At 43.2% G+C, this 17278-nt stretch overlaps 1 protein-coding gene across 1 annotated transcript; it reads left to right on the top strand.

Moving 5' to 3' along the window:
- The first annotated feature begins 280 nt into the window (after positions 1-280).
- LOC124138088 lies at positions 281-13983 on the top strand. The gene is made up of 2 exons (XM_046504608.2): positions 281-1197; positions 13536-13983. The coding sequence occupies exon 1, from the start codon at positions 372-374 to the stop codon at positions 1029-1031; it is 660 nt and encodes a 219-aa protein (XP_046360564.1). The 5' UTR covers positions 281-371; the 3' UTR covers positions 1032-1197; positions 13536-13983.
- Positions 13984-17278: the final 3295 nt, after the last annotated feature.

Below are 17278 nucleotides of genomic sequence, written 5' to 3'. Positions count from 1 at the left end.
CTTTAGTGTAGAGATAAAACGGCGGGGTTGCTTGAAGAAATTTGATTCGCTTTGCAGAATGAAAGTGGGAAGTGTTAGAGGGTTCTGGATGCAAGGTAAGACAGACTAAAATTAGACGTGTAGCTTTGCTCGGGGAAGTCGAAATCCACAGCGAGAGAAGATAATGACTTGCTGGAAGGAATTTGTAACTGACAAACCCTCCTGTCGGTAAAACGATTTCATTGGCTAACTGCCCATTCGGCAAACATCGGTACATTCCGACAGGTATTTACTGAGTTGCAGACGACAGATTATCATTACGGTGAGAGGAGCCAGTACGTCCACCCGAACGTCGTTTGTCAGCTTGTGTTGTCCGTGTTGTCCCTGTCGCCATGGCCCAGATCGAAGGAGAATTTGGCCCTCAAGGAGATTTTGCATCCCTCGGGCTGGCTGTACAGTCTCATAAAGAAAATGAGTTTACAGTGAAAACAAATGTATGTGAAATCAGGTTCAAATCAACCAAGCCTGTGAAGTTTACTCAAAAGATGGTCAACGTCAAAGACGAGGAGGACGACCTGTCCTCATACGTCTTCAGCCAACGGTACGACGATTGTATGCACTTTTGCATCAATTTTCCCGAGTCGGGAAGCTACAAATTCCAACTGTTTGCTCTCCCCGGAGACACCAAGGAGACCTCTTTGCCCAACGTCTTCAACTACAAGATCAAAGTCGAAGGCGCGTGCCACGCCGTCCACGCCTTCCCCAAGCAGTATGCGCAATGGAAAGATGGCTGCTCTCTCGTAGAACCAACGGTCCTCAACTCCAATTGCTCACTGACGTCGGTCAAGTTCAAGGTCAACATCCCCAATGCCAAGGCCGCCGCCATCGTAATTAATGGATCAGATTGGAAGCATTTGGATAAAGCCGGCTGTTGCTTTACAGGAACATATGACCTTCACAAGCTGAGAAATTCTGGTGCCAAGGTCACCCTGAACGCCAACTTCGATGAAGGGTCAGGGTCGTATCCTACCCTCCTGGAGTACAAGATTTAAACTGTTCATCTTTGTCATAACCTCTTCATAAGGACGTATCACAAGATGCTTCTGACTGGAATTGCTATCATACTGTTTATACTGTTTACATGACTGTCCATGTGTTTCTCTTGTATCGATACTTATTGGATGGCGTACTCTCAGATAGATCGGATTTTACCAGCAGGTAATACTTTCAGCTTAAATGTTATATCTGTTAATACTACTTAAAGGGGTGTTAAACAGGGATTTACAGGGAGGGCCACATAACTGAAAGTATCTTGGCTGTGGATTTAGTTTTTACACATGGCGTCAATCCTGCAACGTATGTTTGCCATGGCGTTAAAGGGACCTGCTTCATTGATAACGTCACACGGCGTTGACATGAATGCCCCGTTCCACAATCGATCCTTAGCGCTACGGCAATCGCAAGACAATGTTAAAATGTGGGCGTTTCGATCACCACTGCTAAGATTGCTTCGTGTAACAGGGCCCTGGTTCGTCTGGTCGCAGCTTGCCTCTGTTCCCTTGCACTACTGAATTTGTGTTCTTGTTTCATCAGGTGAGGTGAGGTGAGGTGAGGTGAGGTGAGGTGAGGTGAGGTGAAATTGGGTTTAACGTCGCGTCCAAGATTATTGCACTTATATAGCGACGTGCATGTACGTGGGTGTGTTTGTGTGGCTGCTTGTACTAGCCCGGACTGATGCCGATTTATAGTGCTAGCTCACTGAGATACCATGCCGCAGTTTTACATGAATACCCGACTCAGACACAGTATACTGACTCCGAGCCGACCAGTCCTTGTTTTAGCCCCTTAATGCCGAGCGCCAGACAGGGTAACAACAAGTACCATATTTTAACGTCTTTTGGTATGACGCGGCAGGGGATCGAACCCCGGACCTTCCGCTCTCCGGGCGGACGCTCTACCACTAGACCACGGAGGCGGTATTTCATCAGTGAAGAAAGCTGCGTGCAACATTATGTCAACATAAGTTCCCTATTATGTCTCCATATTGTCTTGTCAGTGTGTAAAAAACATTATCACGTTGCAAACATACATGAAGTGACGTGCAATGTATCGGTGGGTTACAATTCATTCAATGGTTGTTCCATACTTTCTTTAAATTACAGAAGAACCATTGTGACATTACAGTCAAGCTGATCGTATATCGTGCCTATATTATGCCTATATTGTTCTGGTTCTGGTGGGGCGGTCGGGTAGCCTAGTGGTTAAAGCGTTCGTTCGTCACGTCGAAGACTCGGGTTCGATTCCCGACATGGGTACAATGTGTGAAGGCCATTTCTTGTGTCCCCCGCCGTGATATTGCTGGAATATTGCAAAAAAAACGGCGTAAAACCTCACTCACCCATTCTGGTTCTGGTACTATGTGCAATAATGTGTAAATAATAGTGTATAAGGTCCCTGTACTACTTTATACAGCGATTTGACTGTTTATTCCATCTGAAAATGCCGTTAATGATGCAAGATCGTTTGATGTTTGAAACTACGCCACCTTGAGAAAATACTTCAATACTAGAGAGAACAGTTTGCACAGACTACAATTTGTGCGTTTGTTGTGTTCAGTATTTGAGATGATATCCGATATACCATTATCTGGATGGGGATATATACACTTTGTCATATTTGATCAGGAACAATTCCTTATTGGTGGTGATATACTGTTTATCACATGTCGTATGTAGTAATATGTGGCCTGTACCACCAGTCTAGCCCCGCCCCTCTACATATGCCAGTTGTGTTATAGTGTCACAGACTCTTCACATCTTTCGGGGTTTTTTTTGGTTTTTTCATTGTTTGTTTGGTTTTGTTTTTGTTTTGTTTGTTTGTTTTTTTTGGGGGGGTTGGGGGGGTAACGCCGTAAATAATCGAGTCCAGTGGTTGATATCATGAGCATCGTTCCAAGCAATTGGGATCGATGACATGCATTCAACCAAGTCAGCGAGCCTGACCACCCGATCCCGTTAGTCGCCTTTTACGACAAGCATAGCCACCTTTTACGGCAAGCATGGGTTGCTGAAGAGCTATTCTACCCCGGATCCTTCACATCTTTCAAAAACATAGGATAACTATCATGGCACAGGGATAGCTTTGTCGAAAGTGTACGATTGTCTTATTTGTGTTGCGACTGTCTATATTATACATATAATAGAAATATACCACAACTCTGATCCGCCTTGAAGTCCAAAGGTTGTGTTAGTCAGTATAGAGTGGCATTTAGTGTTTCATAAACTAACGAAATATTGACTTAGGGAAGGTGGGTGGCTGTGTGTGTGCGTGCGCGCGTTTGTGTGTGCGTGTGTGGGCGTGGCTGTGTGTGCGCGTGTGGTTGTGTATACGTGTGCGCGCGTGAATGTGTGACTGTGGCTGTGTGTACGAATGTACGTATGCGCGCGCATGTGTGTATGTCTGTGTGTGCGTACGTGTATGTTGTGCACGTGCGCGTGCTCATGTGTGTGGAGGGGTCTGACTCCAACACGTGGTATGTCAGCTATGGGGCGGTAAGTGAGATGCGGGCAGAATACAGCTGTCCCTCGGTTGTAAATATAAACAGGTGCGTGGTTTGGATGATTATAATTGCAAAATATATGTGATATGTGTTCTTGATGCCCCGTATAAACCCATTAAGTCGTCTTTAATAACACAGACAGTATGATTACGACACTGTACTCGCAATGATAAAGATCATGTTCAAAGTAAACATGAATTTTTTTGTTTAAAAAAAATATTAACAGATTAAATAAAATTCACTCAGTACAAGCCAACAGCAAAAACTGTTTTATAAGAATAGAGTACAATCCATTAGATTTACGCCGAGTAAAATCCTTTGTAACCAGCAACACACGATCTGGTCCTGCAGCGAAGAATGTTAAACCTGTAATAGTTACTAGAACGGGTTAAATATACACGACGACTCTGTTGACACAATTTACCATAAGTAAATGAGTTTTTCCGCAGTCAACAATTACTGGGGTATTCCGTCGCCCATACCTACCGCCCGTTTCCTGTTGCCTACGTGTAAAGCAGTGTAATTAGTTGCGAGGGCGATACCTCGCAACCTGGCGTTGTTTCAACGGCCCGGACTTTCTGCATTCCGCATTGCAAGTTTTCCCATTCCATACCCCGCGAAGTAGTGCAGAACGAATGTTCGTACATATGCACGTGTTGCTATATATGGCCAGTCTACATCTTTTTACTCTTTATCGAAAGTCGGCTACCACGATAAAGAGGCTGGCATTCACGAAGCTATATCATAAACATCTTTAAAAAATGTCTTCTTTTTTTTAAAAACATATACTACTTTCAATAAATGTTATGATTCACGTCGTAAATTTGAAGGTAATATTGAATCCCCGAGGGCATCAAATTAATCTAATCCGAACGCAGATTCTTGAGAATGTTTCGTGCTTATCTCCCCCTTTTTAATTGATGGCACTTATCGCCATAGGTGGCGTACGTATCTGACTGCTGTCAGGTTCATCTGAATAGATGGTGTTGATGACAGTTCACCAGCTGTCTGACATCACAGATGTAAAGTTGTAAGTAATCCTAATACCGACTGAGCCTGTTAAGCAAAAACATTGAAATTCCACGATACCTAACACATGTGTATGTAGCCTTCACGTGCTCCCTGGACTATTGCGGGACAGGAGGGTAGCCTAGTGGTTGAAGCGTTCGCTCGTCATCCCGTAGACCCGGGTTCGCTTCCCCACGGGGGTAATGCTATATTGGTGGCCGAGTGGTGAAAGCGTCCGCTCATCACACCGAATTTCCTGGTTTTCAATCTGAGACCAATTCTCTATTGCTCTATTATTGCAAAATTAAAATCACTTCCCAAGGTTATTGTGAAATATTTAGTGAGGGAAGTCTTCGTGAGCTTGTACGGGAGACCACGACATGACCAGCGCTGTCCATCGCTGTTTTCGTTGCACAGCCATTCTGTTCTGAAACAAGAAAATCGTATGTTGTCTTCTTTAAACGTTCATTTTATAGTCTGTTCAAGTTTATTATATATTAACAAGCCCTTCCTCGATCCAAACAAACATTGAGGCTCAGTCAAACAGCTATAACAATGTATGTCTAAGTTCCTCTTTAACAATATGTGCAATTTGATTGGCTGACGGATGTCTGGTATCTAAGGTATTACCCCCAGTAGAGAAGTGAGTCATCTTCCCGGAGTGAAATATTCCTTACATCTGCTGCCATAGATCGTTAGATTTGGGGAAATTATCCAGAATTCCTTGTTGCGAAGGCGAAACTTGAAGTTCCTTATAAGCTTGAGGGTTACTGGTGTAACCACGCACATCTTCAGTGCTGCACTACGGGGATTGGGTCGGGATGATGTTGGTGGACATTGGAAGGTTGTAACTTGTACAATGTACAATGCTAGAATACAAATGGTACGCTTGAGCTGGAGAGCCGGTTGTATGTTGTGCTTTAGTAACCTTTAATACCCGACAAACGATTGTCTATAAAGCGGTAATCTAGAGCTCGAGAGGAGATTGTGTAATGTACAATAGTAACCTACTGTTTGAGAACCGATTGTGTAAAGTACAATAGTAACCTCCTGTTTGAGAAGCGATTGTGTAAAGTACAATAGTAACCTCCTGTTTGAGAAGCGATTGTGTAATGTACAATTCTAATCTCCTGTTTGAGAACCGATTGTGTAAAGTACAATGGAAACCTACTGTTTGAGAACCGATTGTGTAAAGTACAATAGTTACCTCCCGTTTGAGAAGCGATTGTGTAAAGTACAATAGTAACCTCCTGTTTGAGAAGCGATTGTGTAAAGTACAATAGTAACCTCCTGTTTGAGAAGCGATTGTGTAAAGTACAATAGTAACCTACTGTTTGAGAACCGATTGTGTGAAGTACAATGGAAACCTACTGTTTGAGAAGCGATTGTGTAAAGTACAATAGTAACCTACTGTTTGAGAACCAATTGTGTAAAGTACAATGAAAACCTACTGTTTGAGAAACGATTGTGTAAAGGACAATGGAAACCTACTGTTTGAGAAGCGATTGTGTAAAGTACAATAGTAACCTACTGTTTGAGAAGCGATTGTGAAGTAAATATTGGTAACCTGTTGTTTAACAATCGATTGAATACAATAATAACCTACACCTCTAGACACAACTGTCTATGGTAATGTATTTATTTTAAGCACAATATGTTATATAGTACGATAATAACCTGTAGAGGCCATAGTCTATATAGTACGACGGTAACCAATATCTGGAAACACGATTGTGTAGAATACGATGGTAACCTATAATTTTGGAGGCGATTGTGTAAAGTACAGTGAAAATCTTTTGTTTAGAGGCGCTTGTGTGGAGTACAATTGTAACTTATAGTTCGAGAGGCGGTTGTGTGGAGTACAATGGTAACTTATAGTTCGAGAGGCGGTTGTTTGGAGTACAATGGTAACTTATAGTTCGAGAGGCGGTTGTGTGGAGTACAATGGTAACTTATGGTTCGAGAGGTGGTTGTGTGGAGTACAATGGTAACCTATAGTTCGAGAGGCGGTTGTTTGGAGTGCAATGGTAACCTATAGTTCGAGAGGCGGTTGTTTGGAGTGCAATGGTAACTTTTAGTTCGAGAGGCGGTTGTGTGGAGTACAATGGTAACTTATAGTTCGAGAGGCGGTTGTGCTGAGTACAATGGTAACTTATAGTTCGAGAGGCGGTTGTGTGGAGTACAATGGTAACTTATAGTTCGAGAGGCGGTTGTGTGGAGTACAATGGTAACTTATAGTTCGAGAGGCGATTGTGTGGAATACAATGGTAACCTATAGTTCAAGAGGCGGTTGTTTAGAGTACAATGGTAACGTATAGTTCGAGAGACGGTTGTGTGGAGCACAATGGTAACCTATAGTTCAAGAGGCGGTTGTTTGGAGTACAATGGTAACGTATAGTTCGAGAGACGGTTGTGTAGAGTACAATGGCAACCTATAGTTCGAGAGGCGGTTGTGTGGAGCACAATGGTAACCTATAGTTCAAGAGGCGGTTGTTTGGAGTACAATGGTAACGTATAGTTCGAGAGACGGTTGTGTGGAGTACAATGGTAACTTATAGTTCGAGAGTCGGTTGTGTGGAGTACATTGGTAACTTATAGTTCGAGAGGCGGTTGTGTGGACTACAATGGTAACGTATAGTTCGAGAGGAAGTTGGGTGGAGTACGATAATAACCTATAGTTCGGGGTCGGTTGTGTGGAATACAATGGTAACTTATAGTTTGAGAGCCGGTTGTGTGGAATACAATGGTAACTCATAGTTCGAGAGGCGGTTGTGTGGAGTACATTGGTAACCTATAGTTCGAGAGCCGGTTGTGTGGAATACAATGGTAACTCATAGTTCGAGAGGCGGTTCTGTGGAGTACAATAATAACCTATAGTTCGGGGGTAGTTGTGTGGAGTACAATGGTAACCTATAGTTCGAGAGGCGGTTGTGTGGAGTACAATAATAACCTATAGTTCGGGGGTAGTTGTGTGGAGTACAGTGGTAACGTATAGATCGAGAGGCGGTTGTGTGGAGTACAATAATAACCTATAGTTCGGGGGTAGTTGTGTGGAGTACAATGGTAACCTATAGTTCGAGAGGCGGTTGTGTGGAATACAATGGTAACTTATAGTTCGAGAGGCGGTTGTGTGGAGTACAATAATAACCTATAGTTCGGGGGTAGTTGTGTGGAGTACAATCGTAACGTATAGATCGAGAGGCGGTTGTGTGGAGTACAATTATAACCTATAGTTCGGGGGTAGTTGTGTGGAGTACAATGGTAACCTATAATTCGAGAGGCGGTTGTGTGGAATACAATGGTAACCTATAGTTCGAGAGACGGTTGTTTGGAGTACAATGGTAACTTATAGTTCGAAAGGCGGTTCTGTGGAGTACATTGGTAACGTATCCTTCGAGAGGCGGTTGTGTGGAGTACAATGGTAACCTATAGTTCGAGAGGCGGTTGTGTGGAGTACAATGGTAACCTATAATTCGAGTGGCGGTTGTGTGGAGTACAATGGTAACCTATAGTTCGAGAGGCGGTTGTGTGGAATACAATGGTAACCTATAGTTCGAGAGGCGGTTGTGTGGAGTACAGTGGTAACTTATAGTTCGAGAGGCGGTTGTGTGGAGCACAATGGTAACCTATAGTTCAAGAGGCGGTTGTGTGGAGTACAATTGTAACCTATAGTTCGAGAGGCGGTTGTGTGGAGCACAATGGTAACCTATAGTTCGAGAGGCGGTTGTGTGGAGTAGAATGGCAACTTATAGTTCGAGAGGCGGTTGTGTGGAGCACAATGGTAACCTATAGTTCAAGAGGCGGTTGTGTGGAGTACAATGGTAACCTATAGTTCGAGAGGCGGTTGTTCGGAGTACAATGGTAACTTGTAGTTCGAGAGGCGGTTGTGTGGAGTACAATGGCAACCTATAGTTCGGGAAACGATTTTGTAGAATAACGTGGTAACCTATAGCTCGAAAGGCGATAGTGTAGACATAGTTTGGTAACCTTGCTCGTTTGCTCAATTGTGTAGACAACAGTGGCAATCTACGGCAGTCTGGACTGATCCAGAGTGCGTGTTCTCGCTGTTTATGCAACTATTTCCCAGGAATCCCAGGTTCTCGCTGTTTATGCAACTACTTCCCACCTCACTTCCTCCTTTTTAACATTCAAGCTGCTATAGCAATTGTCGCTTCCCAAAATAAACAGACCGCAATATCACCGCGACTGGGGGCACCGAACATATACAGCACAGTGTCTCGCAGCTGTAAATGAACATTCTACCTTTTTTCACCTCTCGTCTGGCCGAATAAGGTGTTTTCCCTGCAGCCATACTCCCTGAACAGAACGGGGGGTATTAATGCCCATTTTGTCATACAAACGAAGTCCTACAAATGTCAAGCTCTCTATTCTTGCGGTAGAGTTTGTGCCTTGATGTTAAAGATAAAATAATCACGGGATCGAACCATAATCGAAACATATAATATCGATTCCAACGAGAGGAATTTCCATTTATTTGGGGAATTTCCCCCCGGATTTCTTAAAGGCAGGTCTATTGGAACGTCTGGTTAACGGTTCATTACCTGTAGGAGAGGGGCTGGCTCCGTGGGGTCGGCCAGTGGGTGCTCGGCTCAGGAGCAGCGCGTGTTTTTTCACATCCTCAGATAACGTTCTACTTTGACTCAATGAAATGTTTTTTTGTCTCCTAAATGTGCTGAGATGTAATCTATGCGTTATTTCGGTCGCTCCTCCTCGTGGAGTTTATTGTACAAATAGCCCTAGTGGATAACGCGAGAACCATTACATAGGAAAATATACCGACACAGCTACCGGTTTAGTGCTCTCCCCGTCGATGGAATTTTAAGCATGTGTCATATTTTTATATTCCATTTTGTTAACCTTTAAAGGAGAATGTGTGGAGTAACTCACCTTGCCTTTTGATGTATGGGTGTAGAAGTGTTGCATCAATTGATAAGTGGGCGTGGCAGTATTGCTTTTCTTGAGGCACATTGTTTCCATTTGTTTTAGAATATCAGTCTAGGGGTGTGGCATTGGCCTCAGTACGTATTTTCTCAGTGAATAGCTACAAGATGTGTATTGCAAAAATGCGCAGCCAGTTTGTATTAGTTTTTTTTATAAATTTTCTGAGTGTCGCGTCTCGCGACTAAACAATTCGTTGAATGAAATTATTACGTTCCGTTGTCATGGTGTTGTGAGTTTGACCGGATAAACGAGGGTCGGGTTACCGAGGTTCGAGCAAACTTTTATATCACTTGTGTAGGGTAGCGTTCGTGTGTGGGGAGCGTTCGTTAGGAGTTAGAGTTCGTGCTGGGGTAGCGATATTCAGTGAAAGGAGCATTATCGAGTAAGGTATGGATTGTTTGTCTGTGTCGTTTTCGAGATGGGTCCTGTTTTCGATTCGTGGTAGCGTTCGTGTCGGGTAACGTTATCGAGTAGGGGTAGCAGTTACATGACTGTAGCGTTACCGAGTGGTGGTTGCTAGCTTTGCCACAAGGATGTACGGAAAGAAAAGTCCCTGGATGTTTAGTAACTCTATCCCCCCCAATGGGCAAGTCTAGATATGTGGACAGTACTTTAGTCTCTTATATGGACAACTTGTTCATAGTATATACATAATCTAGAACTTAAGATTTAAGCTAAAAATTATTGCCTTAGAGAGTTGTGCATGTCTAGGTGGTTGGTTCGTGTGAGGTTATCGAGTAAAGGTAACGTACCTGTGGGCGTGGCGTTATCGAGTGGGAGTAGCGTTCGTCGGGGGTTAACGATGGGTAGCCTTATCGGGTAGTTGGGGTAGTTGATGATGGGTTACCGCTGAAATAGGGGTAGCATTATCGATTTAGGGTAGTTGGTGATGGGTTAACGCTGAAATAGGGGTAGCGTTATCGATTTGGGGTAGTTGATGATTGGTTAACGCTGAAATAGGGGTAGCGTTATCGATTTGGGGTAGTTGGAGATGGGTTAACGCTGAAATAGGGGTAGCGTTATCGATTAAAGGTAGCGTTCGTGAGGAATTAAACGCTTATGGGGTGTAGCGTTATGCAGTGGGCGTCTATCAGATGCCGCAACACACGGAGCGGTAAGGCATGATGGCGTCCATACCTTGGTATTTATGGATAATTGAGAGGATAAACAGGGTGAAGTATTCGTAAACCAGTCTTTCCAATGGCGTCTGAGAAACACCAACTCGGGCCCAGTCATGGCGACCTCGTGCGATACAAACCTGCAAACCCCCCACGTCATCACGAGGGTTGTGGTCAAAGCTGTGTGTGTGGGTTGGCCAATTCAACACAGATATGGAAGATACATTTGGCATTTCGCATATTCAACATCTAAGTATCGTCTCCATCTGTAAATCAGCTCCGCGTGAGTAGTTCAAGATGAAGAAGCAGGGACTCCAACGTCATTATTGAGAATCCGACGGCGCTGATGTACAACCTGTACAAGACATTGACATTCCGGTAGCCTCCCCTGTATAGGACAAGGCCATTCTAGTAGCCTCCCCTGTATAGGTGATTGCCATTCCAATAGCCTCACCTGCATGTGCCTTCATCATTGAAGATATTTTACTGTGGAACATAGTTAATACAGACACACCGCATTCCGGAGGAAAACTACATCATTATTCGTTAATCCGGATACTTGTTAATCAATAGGGGCTATGAGGTAGCCTAGTGGTTAACGCGTTCGCTCGTCACGCCGAGGGCCCGGGTTCGATTCCCCACATGAGTAGAGAGTGTGCCCCGCGTGATATTGCTGATATATTGCTAATAACGACGTAAAACTATACCCACTCACTCACTCACTGTTAATCCACAAGCACGCATACAGCCGTGATATGTTAATTTGTCGATTCTTGCTGAATAATCGTGTATTTCTGCAGGAAATGTATAACCAAAAGAGTTATAGTGTTGAAATACGTTCGCAGTTTACCGATCACGTATATATCTTCCGAATATATAGTTGTTTAGTAATTGTTTGGAATTGAGTTGAGTTGTGTTTAACGCCGCTTTTAACAGTATTCCAGTTATATCACGGCGTGTCAGCTTAATGTGGGAGGAAAGCCCGAAGTGATGCAGGTCTCGGACGTTTACCACTTTGGTGAAACCCACGAGCACGGGTATGGTGCTGACAAACCTAGACACATAATCGGGGCGAACCGGGATTCGAACCCACAATCATAGGTTTCTGGCGTGCCCAAGGGACGCAACTCTGCACAGCGAATCGCGGCGCCTTAGACAACTGGGCCACCCATGTCCCCTGTTTGGAATTGGAAGGATGCACACCCATGCGCCATTCCCCACCGCCTTGTTCCGATCTGGACATTTTCACCGGGAACTGCTTTCTTATAAACATTCTCCGTTAAACACTCACGGTTATGTCCTCGTGTTCTCGTCAAGCACATTACATTAAGATACAGAATTTGTAAAGAAACATCGTTGAGATCGTCGGTGAAAGATTCCACCTTCAAATACACTGATTAGAAACAAGTAGTTCCTTATGCTACTTAATTACTACTTATATTATCAGGTTTGGTGAGGTGAGGTGAAATTGGGTTTACGTCGCGTTCAGCTATTAAGATTGTTGCACTTATACAGCGACACACGTGTTTGTTTATACTGGTGCCAGTTTTATAGTGCTAGCGCACTGAGATACCATGCCGCAGTTCAACAGGAATACCCCTCTGAGAGACAGTATATTGACTCCGAGCCGACCAGTCTTTATTTTAGCTCCTTAATGACGAGCGCCAGGCTGGGTAACAAAAAGTACCATCGTTTAACCACCTTTTGTATGATGCGGCTGGGGATCGAACCCCCGGCCTTCGCCTATATTATCGACCACCCATTGGTGTGAAGCTAAAGTGGATCTTGCCACAGTTTGAGATAGACACCTGCTCTGAATTTCGTTCTTCACATCGTTGAAAACTGTCTTAACAATATTTCAGAACAAATTTATTGCAGGTGACCACAATTGCAAATTGACTAACAAAGCTAATATATTCCAGCAACATCACGGCGGGGGACACCAGAAATGGGCTTTACACATTGTAACCCTGTCGGGAATCGAGCTCAAGTGAACGCTTTAACCGCTAGGTTACCCCACCGCCCCATTAAATGACTTATGTTCCCACTAGGATAGCCAATAGTAGTGTTAGATGGCGTGTCCCCTGGACATTCCGGGTTAGAATAGGTACCTCAGGACACCGGTCTATTGAGCGATTGTCGCGCTGAGGTGATCGTAACTCCCATACTTTAACATCGACTTACGACTCTCGTAGCGCTACGATCGCGTTGTGTGACAAGGGGCCCAGCAGCTTGTCCTAATGACTTCTGTGTCCACTAGGACAACCAATAGTAGTTTACGATAACATGCCCCATGGGTATTCTTGGTAAGAATAGGTCCCCGGGATACTTGACAGCTGTGTCCACCAGGACAACCAATAGTAGTTTACGATAGCATGTCCCGTGAGTATTCCTGGTTAGAATAGGTCCCCGGGATACTTGACTACTGTGTCCACTAGGACAACCAATAGTAGTTCACGATAGCATGTTTACGATGTGTTGCATCATATTTTGCTTCCTTCGTTTATAGGTTTTTTTAAACGACAGTGTGTGTGTGTGCGTGCGCGCGCGTGTGTGTCTTGATGATTAATTATGAATTTATGACATATGATAATTGTGAATGTATTATTCATGACTTAAGTTGTCATACGATTTAGCTTCAATATGTCCTTGCGTTTATGGAGGTATTCTTAAACGTGGTGTGCACACGCAAATCCCCTGCCCGGTTTTCACGTTAACACACACATATTGAAAACAATTCTTAAATTGCCAGTAATGACGTGACCTTTGTATGTCTAACCAAACAATTTCGCATAAATGAACCAAATATTGATGTCAATTCTTATTACTTCCTGATTCCTGGAATTGGAATTTGTCGATGCCATAGATCAACCTGTATCGTAACTCAAAGTACACATTTCTTGTTTCAGATCTTCAGTTCTCGGCTGTAGTTTCTCCCCTGCGCTGTGTGGCTCTACTCACCATTCTGTTCACTCCCATTTCTCAGGCGGAAGGATCTCAAAAAGAACTATTTATTTAGCATAACACAATAAATAGTCAATCGACAAGTGCCCAGCTCTTTGGGCAGAAAAACACCGACATTTAGACGCTAAGTTGTTTCCCATGCTGCACCTCGGGATGGATTACGCCGGTGTGGTGGACTGTTTTTGTGGAGGATCCGAAATTAGACTCTCGTCATCCGTGGTTAATGCTGACGTCATACCTTTGTTTTCTTTCGGGTATAATGTCTTGTGTCTATTTCTGGCATGTTTGGATATTAATGTTGTAATTAATTACCAAATACTCCAACTTCCTTTTCTATTTCAAAGAGCTTCATGTATTATTTGTTTTTATTATATCAATAAAGTTTCAAAATTACGTGTTTCCGTGTGGTTGACATTTAAACGAAAGGTAGCTTATCATAGTCTGAGCTGATTACAGGATCCTGGGAACTAATTTATGACCCGGAAGTGTATGTAGCAGGGTCATTCATTGGGTAAGAAACACCAAACCACTGGACGAACCACTTGTAACTGAGGTGTTATTGACGTTATTTTTTTTATTTTTTTTTTATTTTTTCCTTGACAGCCTTTATTCGATTTTTGAAAAATAAATTGGACATCAACTTTGAGGAAAATCTCACAATATCTTAAGAAAGACTATATTGAATTCCTATTGTATTACTAAGAAGGTTTATTTAAATGTTATGTCTTGCCACACCATCGAACTATATAACGGCGACCTGTCATTTACCGAAAATGGACCAGACAAACCAGTGATTGATATTAGAGTAACGTCCCTTGCTATCGGGGCACGATGACAAGCCATAAACCTGACATCTCTTACTGGGGACATATTCTAACCCGGAATACCCACACAACTCACTCACTCACTCAAACCCAACCACCCTACCAACCACTCACTCACTCCATCACTCGCCCACCCATCAAAACATTGGCTGGTAGATCTATGCTGACGGATACGTCCTCACTGTTGGTACTTGTCATTTATTAGCGGTATGTCTGACTGTGTTCCCCGAGCCGTCTATCACATCATCTCAAACACACATTACAAGTGAGTAGAAGTAGGTGCGATATATCCGCTCTCTCCGTGATTACTTTACACCCCTCGAATCACATGCTAATTACCAGCATATAAAACAGCCATTATGGGGGCCTGGTTACGATCTAGACGGAGATAGACATAAAGATGGAACGATGACTACGTGTCAGTGGAATGTTCATATCATCCAAGTAAACATTGACCTTATCTATATATATAAACACGATCGCTGAGAAGACGTAACCTTTACTTGAAGTGGCTTTATGAAAAACTGTACGACACATGGGAGTGAGTATTGTCTAACGCCGCAATACGGACCTAAATAACCGCTGTTTACAGGACCCCCTGACCGCAGTCAGGAACTTTCCCGTTGTTTACCTGAATAAACGGAACTTTATTTACACCCAGGTCGCTAGCGGTGACTATAGAGGTACAATTCAAGTACTGATTACACGAAATGTATGTATGTATGTATGTATGTATGTATGTATGTGTGTGTGTGTGTGTGTGTGTGTGTGTGTGTGTGTGTGTGTGTGTGTGTGTGTGTGTGTGTGTGTGTGTGTGTGTGTGTGTGTGTGTGTGTGTGTGTGTGGATGGATGGATGGATGGACGTACGTACGTGTGTGTGTGCGCGCGTTCGTGCGTGCGTGCGAGCATCCCTGCGTGTATGTGTGTATGAATGAATAATTTTTATTTCCACCATTAGTATCGGAGAGTAATTAATCAGTATGTACATGCATGATAACAGATATGCATATAGTCAGGTTACAGATAGAGAATAGACGTCAGCTACCATGAGCTTATTTCTCTGCTGACTGTGCATAAGAAATGAGCTCATGTGTCTAGTGTCATCTCCTCTACAAGATGCGTAATGCCACCAAGAAGTGTCACAACTCTCACTTCGTTGTCTGTACAATCTTCTATTCTAAGATACTGGTTAAGGCACAGTAAATCAAACAGTTACCTAGTTTAACTAGGGCATATATTGGCCTGCTTCACACATCATACATACACCAGTTGTTATGGGTAAAATACCTAGTTTAACTAGGGCATATATTGGCCTGCTTCACACATCATACATACACCAGTTGTTATGGGTAAAATACCTAGTTTAACTGGGGCATATATTGGCCTGCTACACACATCATACATACACCAGTTGTTATGGGTAAAATACCTAGTTTAACTAGGGCATATCTTGGCCTGCTTCACACATCATACATACACCAGTTGTTATAGGTAAAATACCTAGTTTAACTAGGGCATATATTGGCCTGCTACACACATCATACATACACCAGTTGTTATAGGTAAAATACCTAGTTTAACTAGGGCATATATTGGCCTGCTACACACATCATACATATACCAGTTGTTATAGGTAAAATACCTAGTTTAACTAGGGCATATATTGGCCTGCTACACACATCATACATACACCAGTTGTTATGGGTAAAATACCTAGTTTAACAAGGGCACATATTGGCCTGCTATTCATGTTGTAAAGGTCACACATATTCCACAATCTGTGTGGAGCTCGTTTTTCATGTATCATATGAAAACGTTTCAGATCAATTTAGACATAAGGATCGTATCTATTTTCATATGAGGGGGGTCGAGCCCGGGTATTCAGTGTGATGAGGAAACACAATAACCGCCATGTTTACTAACCTCCACGATTCGTCTGAAAGGTAGGTCAGTTTGTGTTGCTGGCAAAATCAGACAAAATCCCTAAAACAAATCGATTCGATTCGTTAATTGACTGTAAAAGTCCAGTTTCCACCCTTGCCGAACAAGGCTGGAATTTCCAGCTCGATATGGTAGCGCCAGAAGGGGCTATTACGAGTTATGCCCCTTCTGCCTCCCTCCCATTGACCAATCAGATTCCATCTCTCATATCACTTGCATTTGCTTCAAACGAAATGGCGGCGCCCAGTCAAAATGATCTGATCGTTAATCAATTTCTATATTGTAATAAAAAAGGGTCTTACCCGGCGAAGTGCATCAAATCATGTGAGCCTTGATTAAAAACATGAAAGGATTTGCAAACTATCTGTCGACGCCCAGTTGGCGGTACACCCTCCTCCCGGTCCAGACCCCCTCACTATATAAATGCATATACATTTTACCGCTTAACTCGAATTCGAGATAACAATACGTGGTCCTATCTGGCACCTTGGTCTCAACTTTGAATTCATGCATTGCCGCCTTATCAGTTTTGGGAAGCGCAAATGAGCATTTCTTTTAAGGGTGTGTTCTTAATTCCTCGTGTGTGCAATCTTATTGATATGGATCTATTATATTGTTACTTGATCGCTCTGGCTGTCCTTATCTCGCTATCTCGAATATCTGGATGTATCGAAGTTACACCACGGTCACTACGGTTCGAGATACCGTGGACCGTCTGTATATTTGGTGGTTCAATTTGACTAGCTTTCCTCATTACCCTACCTTGCTCAAATCTACGCCACACTAATAACTCAGTGTTTTTCAAGTCCTCATTCACATACCTTCATCAACTACACCCAGAAAGCCTCATTATCCACATCAAGATAGCCTCATTAACTGTAGCAAGACCGACCAATTAACCCAGCTGATATAAAGTTATCAA

The sequence above is a fragment of the Haliotis rufescens genome, unplaced genomic scaffold, assembly GCF_023055435.1.
Source record: "Haliotis rufescens isolate VD_foot unplaced genomic scaffold, xgHalRufe1.0.p SCAF_12, whole genome shotgun sequence".
NCBI lineage: Eukaryota > Metazoa > Mollusca > Gastropoda > Lepetellida > Haliotidae > Haliotis > Haliotis rufescens.
Note: the sequence above shows the minus strand (reverse complement) of the source record. Positions and strands in the feature narration are given on the sequence as shown.

Bases quoted from the DNA above. Each gene is read 5' to 3' on its own strand.
- LOC124138088 (XM_046504608.2), top strand. From the start codon at position 372: ATGGCCCAGATCGAAGGAGAATTTGGCCCTCAAGGAGATTTTGCATCC.